Source organism: Melospiza georgiana, chromosome 19, assembly GCF_028018845.1.
Source record: "Melospiza georgiana isolate bMelGeo1 chromosome 19, bMelGeo1.pri, whole genome shotgun sequence".
NCBI lineage: Eukaryota > Metazoa > Chordata > Aves > Passeriformes > Passerellidae > Melospiza > Melospiza georgiana.
This window is the reverse complement of record NC_080448.1, coordinates 10593318-10607050: the sequence shown is the minus strand read 5'-3', so window position 1 is coordinate 10607050 and position 13733 is coordinate 10593318. Positions and strand designations below refer to the sequence as shown.

At 50.4% G+C, this 13733-nt stretch overlaps 1 protein-coding gene across 1 annotated transcript; it reads right to left on the bottom strand.

The window, feature by feature from the left end:
- Positions 1–5027: 5027 nt before the first annotated feature.
- RFLNB (refilin B) lies at positions 5028–11421 on the bottom strand. The gene is made up of 3 exons (XM_058037581.1): positions 11218–11421; positions 9790–9899; positions 5028–7736 (listed from the first exon to the last, which is right to left on the bottom strand). The coding sequence occupies exons 1-3, from the start codon at positions 11419–11421 to the stop codon at positions 7406–7408; spliced, it is 645 nt and encodes a 214-aa protein (XP_057893564.1). The 3' UTR covers positions 5028–7405.
- Positions 11422–13733: the final 2312 nt, after the last annotated feature.

Sequence of the window (13733 nt, the reverse complement as noted above, 5' to 3'; positions counted from 1 at the left end):
GAGAGGTTAAACTTGGTCCTGCAGAGGAACCATGGGTGTTTAAAAGCAGCTTTAGAATGGTCCAAGCTGGGAGAATCCTGGAGCACTCCCAGTTTGGACGCTGGGCTGGTGAACACCAGCAGGTCAGACTGGCTGGATCTTTATTTCTGAACAGCAATTTCCCAGGAAAACTGGAGCAAGGAGCTGTCTGGCACTGCTTCCCCTCCTGCCTGACTGCCCCAGCTCAGCTCAGCTGCTTCACAATTCACAGCAACAAGTCCAGGGCTTTTCTCCAAGCTGTTGCTCTGATTGCAATCCTCTGATTCAATTTGTGTTCGTCCCTCTAATTACCTCTCCTGAATAAAATGTCAACGGTTCTGTCCCTAATCTGAACCAGAAAGGTCTTGTTTACAGAGCACACCTGCTCAAGGGTGTACAAGACAAAGCAAATGCTGGAAGAATACTGATGCTTCACAGCAAAATCTGCTTCTTTTTTAACCTGTTTGAAAGAAAAATTCCCAATCTGATCCACATTTTGCTTGCATGGCAAGGCTCTGGTTTGATTCTCCTTTCCTTGTTCACATTGAGCCTGCAGCTCCCACAAGATCATTTCACAAGCCTTCCTTGGTACATCCATACACAAATTCTGTGCCCCTGTGGCACAGGAAAATGATGCACATTTGGAAATACACTGAGAAATTTAGAGAAATTTCTCAGTGTAGTTGTGTTCAAAGTCAAAAAGGGCAGCAGGGTTTGCCTGGGGATTTTGCCCTTCCAGGATAACCCAATCTGCTGCTAGGGGCACCCCAGCTGCCAGCCCTGCAACAGCAGGAGGGGCAGGTCAGCAGGAGAAAGCTGCTCCTACCTGTCCTGGCATCCAGGGAAAAGCTGTCAGAAGATGATTTTCTTTACAGGCAGCTCAGGCCAGCAGCTCCCACTGGGCTCTAATTTTGGCTGGCGAGTCAGGTTTTATCATAATAAAATTAACAACAACCAGCACTTGTCATTAGCAACAAGTAATCCCCTTCCAAAAATACCACACTGGTATGGATGAATTATTTACACTCCATCACTGCTGCTGCCATTTTCTTCTCTTCTGCCCTGTGTCACTGTCCCTTTTATCCACAGGCAGCTTTGGGGACCTTCTGGCTGCTGTCCAGCAACAGCACTGGGCATGAGAGCATTGGTGGGAGCAGGAGCCTGATGCCACCTCCTATCCCAGTGTCACATCTGAACACATCAGGAGAAAAGAAGAAGGGAGGAGGAGGAAAAAGCACCCAAAAAGGATTAAACCACCTGGAGAGGACCTGTAAGAGGAGCATGGCTTCAGCAGCTGTTCCTGGAGTTGGGAGGAAGGATTTTCACCTCTGGAGTCTGCCAGGGTCTCACAGCTCTTCCCACCAACCCCCAGCAGCAAGGGCAGGGCTGCACCAGCCCCAAAAACCTCAGAGAGATGCTGCTGCCTCAGAAACTGAGCTTGCACTACTCTGGTGGGAGTAAAGGTGGAGAGGAAGGGAAAGGAAAAGGCAAACTGGGCAAGAGGAGGGGAAATGGGGAGAGGAAGGAAGGGAAAGTTTCCTTCAGCACCCTGATTTACAGGGCTGAGGTGTGTGAAGGGATGGGATGATTTGGGGTTTGGTGCTTCCCCTGCCAATCCTGCAGCACCTCGGGGCTAGGACAGGGAAAGGGGACAAGGATGAGGGACAAGGGACAGGCACAGCCCAGCACCTGCTCACACAGGGGACAAGGGCAGGGAGCTGCTCCTGGTGACAAAAAGGCGAGTCCAGGCTTGTCCCTGTGTCACCCTGCCCTGCAGAGCTGCCGGGAGCGAGGGAAGGCGCTGGCATGGAGGGAGGAGAGGGGCAGGGACAAGGTGAGGAAGAGGAGGGGAAGGCTCGGAGGGGAGGAAGCTGCAGAGGGGTCACAGGCAGGAGGGAGGCCACGCTGGGGCTGCTGAATTTCCTCCCCCTGCTCCCTGCAGGCCATTCCAGGGCTGCTGGGCAGCAGAGGGATGCGGGCAGCAGGAGGAGGAGGAGGAGGGAGCCGGGACCCTCTCCAGCAGCGGGCACGAAGCCACCAGGGAGGAAGAAGCCACCACGCCACCAGTGCCACCACCGCCAGCACCAGGGCAGGTGAGAAAAAAACAGCTTTTCCCAGGGAATCACCCGTGGTGATTTAAAACATTCTCCTGCCCTCTGTTTATACACAGATTTTCCTCTCTGGCTACAAATTGATCCCAGAGATGGAGCACATGTAACTACACCGAATAAGCAGTAGGAGGCAGAAGGCACCTGCCAGGGAGTTTAGAATTCCATAAACTGCCCGGGATTTGGGATGCTGTTCGTATTTAGGGGATAATTAAATATTCACCCTTGCTCTGGGTTACAGTACTGATCTAACAGTGGGGGTGAGTGGTTGGTAAAACTGCAGAAAAGGAAAGGTAATTCCCAAAAATTTTCTGTGTAAAGGAATAATTCCATTTATTTCCACTATCTTAGTACAAAAAAGTGCCTGAAAGTTTCCAGAAATTGTACTATTAAAAAATTAAATCATATGGCTCACTGTATTAATAAATGGCAGCTTAAAAAAAAATCCCCAACAACTCAGAACAATTTCCTGCTAAAACTGAGTCAGGCAAACACAGTGAACTTGATGCCAGTGCAGAAGTGCTATTAATGCATTAACAGCTTCAATAAATACATTTTTACAGGTGTGACAATCCCTATGCTGGCCAATCGGAAAAATATCTATTTCCTACTTAAAAATAAGATTTTTGACCCATTACTACTTTTCCCGTAGATTTGGGGTTTTATTAAGGCACAGCAAGCCGTTGCCTCATTTTATTTTGGTTTAATGAAATAATCAGGAAAGTTCAGAGGCAACACTTACCTTTTTGCTAACAGCATTCATCATTCCAACAGCAGAACAGCGCCACAGAAGCAGAAAGCAGCGGGCCCACTCCCCTCCAGCACTTCAAATCCCAACTCCTGGGAGGAACCCTGACTCAGCCCAAAGCTCTGCGGAGGGGAATGAGGAGGATGCAAAAATAAACGAGGCTGTAGCACCAGCTGGCAGCATTTTGGGTTCTGCTGGGGCAGGGGAAGGTCTCAGTGCTCGGCTGAGCCAAAGCCCCTGCTGGGATGGGGTTCTGCAGGATCCCCGGGCAGAGAGGGAAAGGCTGTGTGTTTATAGGGTGAACAGGAGGAAAAGGTATGAATTGTACATCCAGGAGCACTTCCCAGCGGCCAGGAATCCCCCAGCCCTCCATGGCAGCAGCAGCAGGTAAAGGAGATTCCTGCAGTGGTTATTTGGAAGAGCAAAAGTCACTGTGCCCGAATGCTGATTGAGGGATTGCTGTGAACTGAATGCTGAAGGAGCCTCTGAGCTGCACCAGGGGTGTCACCCAAAATCCCAATAATTCCTGTATCCTAACAGTGGTTCCTCAATGTCTGTGTGGAGAAAAGGACATTGATATTTTACAAAACAAACCAACCTGTTAAAATATGGCTGCAACTCAAGACTGCATCAACAATTAGAAGTGCTCCTTTCTACACTGTGTTTGTGCTAATTATTGCTGTTGGTTTATTTACAAACAACACTGCTAAACTTTCCAGCTATTCACGTTGTACGCAGCAGATTTGTGAGCAGATGAAGGATCAGACACCTTGTTTAGAGGCTGAAATGATTTCCAGGCACATGAACTTACCTTCCTTGAAACTGAGCGAGCTGCAAAGTCAGGATGGGAATCCAGCCCTCACCTCTTGGCTTTTGATCCAATTGTTGCTTTATTTTTGTAATAAAAATTCATTATCTCAGACCCTCAGATCTGACATTCTGGAGAAGCACATGTGAAAGGGAAACAGCACATCCAGAACAACAGGGCTTCCTTGGAATGGTAGGGGAAGCACATCCAGAACAACAGGGCTTCCTTCTAACGCTAATTAGAAGTTCATTGGGCCAATGATTTAAAAATCACATGGAACAGCCTTGTACTCCCCAACTTCAAATGTTTATAGTAAAATAATGTTTTTCATACAGAGTGTCATGACAATTCTTAAGGAGAACAGCCCAGCCCTCACTGAAGGAAGTATTTGAAAGTTAGGTGACATCTGAAAGTCTCCCCGAACTCCCCTGAAAGATACTGTCCTGACTTCCCCAATTTTTTCTTAATGGCTTTTAAAACTGACCCTTTTACACAGAATTGATGTTTATAAGTGGCTTTTCTCCTGTTTAATACTTCAAAACTCCAGGATACCCAAAAGCTCTCAGAGCCTTTTGCTGGAAGCAGCAGCTTTGCAGCAGCTCCACGGCTCCCCAGACCCCAATAAAGTCATTACATGCAACTCTAGAGCTTCCACAAGCACATAACCAGATGAACAATAAAAAAGTAAGCAAAAAATCCCATTAGGAATTAATTAACTGATGTTCAATTACATCCATTCCTGCTCTGCCAGAGTCACTAACAAAATCAGCACGCCTGCAAAAGGTTAAAAGAACAGATTAAGCATCCAGAAAACCACCAGAGCATTTCTCTCAACACAATAGCTTATAATCATCTCTTTTGGTTTTATAAAGTTTAATGCATAACACACTCTAATCTTATATTTATGCTGTGTTTACTAATGCAGCATTTGAGCATCTACATTTTAAAAATAAATTCCTGCCTGGTTAAATACATGTTATATTTGAAAGGGATTAGTTCTTCACTTGTAGGATATGCTGAAATTCATACCAGAAACTCTCTTTAAAAATAAAGCTGTACCAGATGAACAATTCAAACACATTAAGGAGAGGATTTTCAGCTGTCTTTAAAGAACTTTTTCAATGTCTTACTAAACTGACAAATCCACAACATTTGGTGGTGGTTTGGTTTTTAATATAGAAAGTTTTATATAGGAAACACCCTCCTAGAATATGTAAACAAAAATAGAAGAGAAAGGAGGGGAGCTGGGATTGGCAGAAATATTATGTATTTATTTCTAAGTAACTACCACAATAAACACTGAAAAGCTTTGAATGAGAAATAAAGAGACTTCCCTGCAGGATGGTTTTCAGATCATTTATTACCAATAAAGTAAAAGACAAATTGAAAATCAGAAGGAGGGGGTGGGAAACATCACAGACACCAGAACACTTGCACAGAGCTAATCAGAGCTTTGCAAATGTTGGAACATAAATAATTTAAAAGGTATCTCTACCAATTAAAATATCCTTAAGAGGTACACATTAAGTTTGCTTGCTTTATAAAAATCAGGTGCTTTATCCTAAAACCGGAGCGTGAGGGGCATTTTGTGGGTTATTTCGCTTCTAACTAGGAACAGCTAATGGCTACAACTTAAAACAACCTCCTCTTAGATGTGCTCCAAGTGGATTCCTTGGGAGAGCATTTGTGGGAGCAATCCAGGGTCCGTGTTCTCCCAGAACCCTGTGCCCAGCAGCAGCAGGAGCAAACTGAGGGGAGCGAGGGATGGAGCAACCCAGCGAGCAGAGTGTGAAACCCCACGGGCTGTGGGGTGAGCTGGGCCTCCTGTTACACCACCAGCACATCCTGGGGCACACTTAGGGCACAATTGCATCATCTGCTTAAGACACATCTCCCCACTCTTGCAGCCTGAGACCAAAGTGTTTAAGAGTGAAGCCACGCTGCTCTGAGCTCCAGAGCGCTGCCTGCCCGGCCGTGTCCTCTCTCGTCCTGGGATTGTTTTGGGAGTTGCCTCTCTGAGGCAAGTACCAAAGGTGAAGGATGTTCTTTGCTGAGCTAATAAATAAGTAAAAAAAACCCCAACAACAACAATAAAAAAACCCCAAACCATACAAACTCAAGGTTTCCTTCCTGCTGCACTCTTCATCTCCAGACTCCTTTCAGTTCCCAGGGATTCACTTCCACACCATCCATCACACTTGCACAAACACACGTTAAGCACAGCTCAAGAACAGCCTCCTGAGGCTGCCACTGACAAAACTCACCCCTGGGGCTGTGCACTGCCAAGTCCTCTTTAAAAGCTGCTCCAGGACTGGTGCTGCACACCCACACCTTGGGGGAGTTTTGGAACACGTGGGTGTCCAGCTCAGACAGGTCTATCAGGTGTTTCTGAGAGACTACACCACACAAAAAAACAGCACAACCCACGCTCCCCAAAGCAGATGCTCTCCACACTACGCTCTGTCAACACAGGCAAAAAAATATCTGGGAAAACAAGGGAAACCTCTCTGTCTTATTTTCATCAAGGCACACGATAAACGAACGCACGTAACAGCCAGACAGACTTTCATAGTATCTGAAGCTATTCCCTTTGGTCCCCAAACTCATCACACACTCAGGAGAGGTTTTTCAGCAGCCTGCAGACAGGCAGAGGCTGCCCCATCCCAGTGACGTCCCCAAACCCCAGGACACAGATTTGTGACAAGCTCAGCTGGGAAGCAGAGCTACAGCTGTGGATTTTGTTATGCACCACAAACCTGCCTGTCCCTTGCTACTTTTACCTCTTCCCAACCCCACAATAGTGTCTCACACCCAATCCAGCACCTCCTTGGCCATTCTGAGTCTCTCTGTCCAACACTTAATCTGAATCTTGCTTTGGTTTACAGCTCCTTTAGTGCACGCAGCCTGTGTGGGCAAAAACAAGGCACTTGTGGTTTTCTACCTCCACATCACCAAGATCCAACAGCACAGGGATAATTTCTGGCCTGGTATTCTCTGTTACAAGCCCTGCTGCAGGCACAGAAACACTTGTGTGTCACACAGAACACGGGCTCCTCATCACCCTAAGAACTGGAATCACACAATCCTGTCTCTGCTGCCTGGAGCTGCAGAAGCAGTTCGTCCCCCACTCTGCTCAGAACTCCTCTTCTTCCCAATTTACACCTTCACACAAAATGTGAATGCCACGTTAACATTTTTGTACGTGTTAAAAGCAGAGTTCTGGGGTTTTTTCTGTTAGCCTTTCCCAGCAATTGCCACGGGATGGTTCTTCTGGAGAAAACACGATCTAAACTGAAATGGCTGACAGCAATATGTGTGACTACACAATGTGGTGGATCCTCTGCAAGAGAGCAAACTGCCCTTACTTTCTGCACATCACCAAAGCACCAAATGGATCTCCACCTACCAACCACTACCCCACACTCCTCCTTACCTGTCACCTTTTCCTCTGGGGGAAATCACTTCCCGTTGTTATTTTCACCTGATTACAGCGGGGAAGGGGAGGGAACCCGCGGCTTTCGGGAGGCGAAGAGCCAAGCCCCTCGCGCTAAGTTACTTTCCCACAGAAAACCACGCTCGGGCTGCCGTGAGGCTTTAAAAGCAGGAATTAAGAGCTGAGAGAGAGGGTCTGTGCCTGCTTTTAGCAAATGGAGTCAGCACAGTACGTGAGGGGCGGATGGGAGCGAGAGGGGCGGCCGCCCTCAGCAGCCGTGCAGGCCGCGGTCAGCAGCCGTCCAGGCCGCACTCGGCGCTGAGGCACTCCGAGGTCTCCAGCTCCACGCTGGAGAGGAACCTGCGCGTGGCCTTGCGGCAGTTGTAGTCCAGCGTGGTGGTGTAGACAGTCTTGGCGTGCTTGGGGTAGATGATGGTGGTGCTGGTGAAGCGGCGGGGCCTGTGGCGCGGCTCGAAGCGCACCTCGGCCTTGTAGCTGCGCCACGAGCAGTTGGGCACGCAGACGATGGTCTGGCTGCACGAGGCCACGCTCAGCCCCACGGGCAGGTACACGTCGGCGATGAAGTGCTTCTCCGAGTCGTACCTCACCGAGGAGGTGTACCTGTGACAGAAAAGCCCAGGTTTATCATGGAATAATCAGGTAAAATCATTGGGTTGAAAGAGATCTTTACGATTATCGAGTCCAACCCAGCCCCAACACCTCAGCTAAACCAAGTGCCACATCCAGTCTTGTTTTAAACACATGCAGGGATGGTGACTCCACCACCTCCCTGGGCACCTCATTCCAATATTTTATCACCCTTTCTGTAAAAAACTTTTTCCTAATATCCAACTTATATTCCCCTTGGTGCAGCTTGAGACAATATCCTTTCGTTCTGTCAGCTGCTGCTTGGAGAAAGAGACCAAGCCCACCTGACTGCAACCACTTTTCAGGGAGTTGTAAAGAGTCATAAGGTCACTTCTGAGTCTCCTCTTCTCCAGGCTGAACACCCCCAGCCCCCTCAGTTGTTCCTCACGGGGTTTGTGTTCCAAGCCCCTTACCAGCCTTGTTGCCCTCCTCTGGACAATCAAGCATCTCAACGTCCTTCCCAAACTGAGGGGCACAAAGAGCAATTACAGGGAGGAAGAAATAATTCTAATATAATTAGAATTACTAATTAGATAATTAATATAATTAGAATTACTAACTACAGCAGTGCAATTGTAGCTGGTAGCTAGGAGAGCATTTCTGTTGGAGACAAGCTCCAGTCACAGAAACGCAACCTTTAAACATTGTTGACCTCATCCATAGAAATAACTCTGTGTAGTGTCAGGTCAGTGATTCTTTAAAGGACAAGGTTTCATATTTGCATGAATGTGCTCTGCCACCAGCATGACTGATGAGATATCTGAGGTGGATGAAGCAGGGCTGAGGATGGGTTGCTGCAGGGGATTTGTGAGCTCTGCTCATGGGTTTTTGGGAAGAGGAGCTGTCAGGTACTGGAGTGGCTCCTCATCCCACCTCACACAGAACCATCTGCTGGTGTCTTACACATTCACAGGATGAGAAAAGAGCCTTATGTTAGCAGCATTCCCAGGATTATCACCACCCAGCCCAGCTGCCAGCACTACCAAAACTTCCTCTCAGCCCTGAGCTCTGAATGTACAAACCTCCTGCAAACTCCCAAACCCAGAGGCCTTGATCCACATTTAGGCTTGGCACACAAACATCCCAACTCCTCTGGGCTGGGAAGCACACGTTATCTCCTCAGCTTTTCTCTGCCAGGAATCACCCAGGACTGCTCTGCTATCACCCCTGGCACGGGGCACTCTCTGAAGACAAACTCCTCAAGGTTCAGCTGTCAGGAAAACACTCCAGATTGCACACCCAAACCCTCTGTGCCTGGGTTGCAAAAGAAAGTTTTAATCTCCTTCACACTGAGACAACTCAGTTGGCTTTTCCACTAACTAAGGAGTTAACTGCCTCCAATTCCAGCCACAGCACAAGCTCCTTCCCCACACCAGGACATAATTCTCCCTACCCTCCCCTGCATTAGGCTTCCATTTGATTTTATCAGCCTTCCTCTAATTGCACAGTCATCAACTGGGAGCCTTCTTTTCTCATTACTGCGAATCGTGGTGTTCAAAGGAATAATTCACAGGCTGTGAAGTGATGCAGTGCATTAAAAAAAAAAAAAAGAATTATGCACTCCTCTGAATGTTAACATTTCTTTCAGTTCACACAACCAGCCACAGCTGTTAAGATAGAAAGTGCTTATTATAAAACCAGGAGGTTGAAAGAGCAACATTTCTTTCCCTTAATGAAACAGCCCTAGAAAGATCTTTGAAGGTCTTCCCTCATGATTGCCTCCTGGTTAATCAGCTCGAGGGCAACGTTTTGGAGCAGTGCAAGGAAGGAAAAGCAGGAGAGTAAAATGTAAGAAAGTCTTCCTGGAAAAATAACCAACCAAACAACCATATGGGTGGGATTAAAAGAGGCTGAACACTCCTTTAGCCTGTACAAATGTCCAGGTCCAGGAATGTACAGCTGCAGTGAACAATGGCTCTGCAAATAAATTAACTTGACTCACAGGCACTGATAAGGCCTAACTGCTCCTTCACAGGCTAACTCCTCTAACTCCCTCCAAAGGAGATGACTGTAAGACAATATTTACCTTATTTCCTTGGCTGGTAAAGGGTCAAACTCAACTCCTTCACCAAAGGATAAAGGACACAATCTTGGAGGGCAGCCGGAGAGAGTGGGGCTGGGGGAGAACACGGAACTCTGCAAAAGAAATGCAAAATGTTTCATGTTACCATACTGTGGCACCTTTTATGTTACAATGCAGCACATTCTCAGGGAAACAGATTTATTTATCCCTTGGTAGGGAGATGTTGAGGTTCACATTTACGTGCAGGAGGATCTGCTGCACCAAGATGTGCTACAGGTGCATCCCTTAGGTCTGACTCCACACTGGTCTAAAGCATCCTAGAGGTGGCCAGGAGCATTTTTTGAAGACAAGGTCCTAACTTGTCTTCAGCAGCTTAATGCAGAGGAGCCACTCTGGGAAATGAGAGAGGACTGCAACCCCTCTGTGCAGTGTGGTCTGAACCCACAATCAAGTTATAACCAACATTTTTTGGTGTCTGAGGGTTCCCTCCTTGCTGAATTCACCCCATACCTCCACGGACAGACCACAGAGGAAATTACCACAGGGCACCTCACCATGAGCCACCTCCCTGCTCCACAGCTACGCCCTGGCTCCTGTTTGTGGGCATTAAATCCAACCTAATTCACACACCAAGTGTCGGGAAGGATTAACTCATTCCCGCCGAGGGGTGGGTGATTCACTGCCTGCCCCTGTGCTGCTCTCCTGACACCCAGCACCAGGAGCTGATACCGATCCCACAGCCCGAGGAAACCAAAGCAGCCCTGGAGGATGGAACCCAACCCGCGTGTGCTTCTGGAGCCACCTCTGCACGTGTGTTTGCTATCGAGGGGCTGGGGGGCTGTGAGCATCTTTCCCTCCTACGGCCTTTTCCAATTCCACAGCAGCAACCCCGCAGAAAACGGATTTTCCCTCTAAATCTGCAGTTTCCAAAGTATTTGCACCAGCAGCTCAACATCCAAAAACCATTTGGTGAAAAACCAAATTAACTGAAACCGCACTTTATGCACGATAAAGTTACTGCTCCGGGTCACTCGGGAATAACGGGAGCTCACTTTCCACGGGGATTTCCAAAGACGTGCTGCGATGCCAGGAGGGACAGGAGCTTCCCTTGCAGCCAGAGCTTTGTGAAAAGCCCCGAGCACCCCGCTTCCCGGCGGGACCCTTCCCTCCCGGTGCAAACCTACTCCGGGACACCACAGCGGCCGGAGGGCTCGGTTAAAACGGAGAAAAACAGCGGGCGGCTCTTCCAGCCCATCCCAGGGCGACCAGAGCCGGGTTCCTCCCTCCTTCCCCGCGGGATGCGCGGAGCAGCGCGGGGAGCTCCGGAGGGCAGCGGCCCCGCCGGGACCCCGCACCTGCCGCGGCGGCACCGGGCAGCGGGGCTGCCGGTCCCGGAGGGTGCGGGCGGAGCGGCTCGGGGCCGGTACTCACCGCGGCGGAGGGCGCGGGCGGCTCGGGCTCCGGGAGCCCGTTGGCGGCGGCGCGGTCGGGGCTGCCCGACGAGAGCAGCCAGGGCGGCGGGGCCGGGCCGGGGCTGGGCGGCAGCCCGGAGTCGGGGCTGTCGAGGCCGGAGTCGCCCCGCTTCCTCATGTCCGGGAGGTCGGGCACCTCCCGCAGGCTGAGCCGCCCCACCATGGCCGAGCCGCCGCCGCCTGCCCCGGCCCGGCCCCTGCCCGCGCTGCGCTCCCTGCGCCGCCTGCGCCCGGGCGGTGGCGGCGGGCGGGGCGGGGCCACACGGGGCGGGGCCACGCGGGGGCGGGGCGTGCCCGGCTCCCACCGGTGTCCCTGGGTCCCACCCGTGTCCCCGTGTCCCACCCGTGTCTCTGTGTCCCACCGGTGTCCCTGGATCCCACCTGTGTCCCACTCGTGTGTCCGTACCCCACCCGTATCCTCGTGTCCCACCCGTGTCCCCGTGTCCCACCCGTGTCTCTGTGTCACACCCGTGTCCCCGTACCCCACTGGTGTCCCCACGTCCCACCGGTGTCTCTGTGTCCCACCCGTATCCCTGCGTCCCACCCACGTCCCTATGTCCCACCCGTGTCTCTATATCCCACTGGTGTCCCTGTGTCCCGCCCGTGTCTCTGTATCCCACCCGTGTCCCCGTGTCCCACCCGTCTCCCTATGTCCCATCCATGTCCCTTTATCCCACCGGTGTCCCCGTGTCCCACTCGTGTCCGTGTACCCCACCGGTGTCCCCGTTCCCCGGGCTGTCCCCGTGCTGCCGGTGCTCGCCGTTTTCCCGCAGTCCCTGCCCTCCTGGTGACCCCGCTCCCGTCCCCTCGCTCGGAATTTGCCATTGGAAGGTGGCGGTGGCGGTGTCACCGTCCCTGGGTAAGGACAGACCGAACTCAGTGCTCTGGTGGGGCTGACAAGGTGGGGATGGCTCCCGGGTTGGACTCGATGATCTCGGAGCTCTTTTCCAACCTAAACGTTTCTGGGATTCTGCGGAACCGTGCCCGATGGAAACTTCCCTCCACACATCCTGCTCCAACCCACAGTGCACCATCCCAATGTGCTGCCAGCACGGATTTTGGGGATTTTGGGGAGCACTGAAAGAGCTGCCAGACCCTGCTGGGCTGCCCCCACCTCCAGTGGTGCTTTCCCCAAGAACAGGGATTTTGGCAGCCGGGTTGAACCCCCCAAATTCCCCCTCCAGGCTGCTCCTTCTCCCTCTCCATTCCCAAGCATTCAGGCTCAGGCAGCAGTGCTGCTGCCCCTGATTGCATTTTTCAGGCAAAGCTGCCGAAGCTGAAACAAGAGAACAGAAGGAAACGGTCATTCTAGCACTACAGGAGAGCGAGGGAACCTTTTTTGGAAAATCCTAATGAAATAATTGCGCCATGTCATCAGATTTGGTGGGGGAATACTCTTGTGGAGGGAAAGCAACCCTGCAGCCGGCCAAAGTCAACACTCCCCTGCACAGAAAGCAGCAGTCTGGGCTGATGGGCCCAGCACAAGTGAACCCAAACCTCTGAAAAAAATTCCTTCCCTGCCCCAAAATTAAAAGCAGAGCAGAACTTTCAGCCGTAGGCGTCTGTGGTTTGCAGCTATGCGGTGCTGGGAACTCCGGAGACTTCCTCAAGGAATTTACATTCCTTTGAAGAAATACTATGAGGCTGTTTGTCTTTGCTGAAAAATGCAGATGGAAAGAAAAGGAACATTAAGAATTTTGACTGAAATCTTTGGGGTCTGAGCAAATGTGCTGGACAGGTGTTTTCTTCCTTCTAATTTAAGTGTATCCCCCACCCCCCCCCCAAAAAAAAGAGATGCTGGTCTCTGCAAGCAATAGGAAAACTGATCAGTCCTCGCTCCAAAATCTCCCATAAAAGCCCTTTATGAAATCAGATGCCTTGGAAGGCACTGGAGCAGTTTCCAGATGAACACAATCATCATTTCAGAGCTGCTGTGCAGCTCCTGGGTGGAAACCCACGCTGCCAACAACCCACTCAGTGCAGTTTAGGAGGGGAGAACTTGTGGCACATCCCAGCAGTCACCTCTGAGAGCTGTGGCTGCTCCCACAGACACTCCCATGGGGATCAGGGTCCAAGAGAGAGGGATATCAGTGCCTGGGGTAAGCAGAACTCCTGGAAAACTTTCTGCTCCTTATTTACCAGCAAAAAAACCTCCCATTCTGGCGTGGCTTGACACAAAAGTTAATTTTTTGTGCCCTTCCAGGTTCTCATTTCTGAGCTCTACAGCCCAACCAAGGGTCTCCTGCAGCACCAGCATCCAGACCTGCAATTCTGCCTGCTATGATGAAAAGGAAGCATTTAAGCAGAATTTTAACTGCTCAATAACTCAAATACTGTTGAGTCACTGTGTACAGGGGCTCAGCTTTTTCAGGACATGTACTCTGCCCCCTCGGAAAGTCTGACTGGTTTTAAGTCTCAAACTGTACCAACCCGTGCCATCCCTGATGCCATTGGAAATCTTTTCCCCTGCCTGTT

What these genes read in the sequence shown, in the direction of transcription:
- RFLNB (XM_058037581.1), bottom strand. Translation starts at nt 11,421, where the DNA reads ATGGTGGGGCGGCTCAGCCTGCGGGAGGTGCCCGACCTCCCGGACATG. An exon ending in CGCCCGCGCCCTCCGCCGCG is followed by an intron (nt 9,900 to 11,217) that starts GTGAGTACCGGC and finishes TTTCTTTTGCAG; the next exon opens with AGTTCCGTGTTCTCCCCCAG. An exon ending in TTACCAGCCAAGGAAATAAG is followed by an intron (nt 7,737 to 9,789) that starts GTAAATATTGTC and finishes TTTCTGTCACAG; the next exon opens with GTACACCTCCTCGGTGAGGT.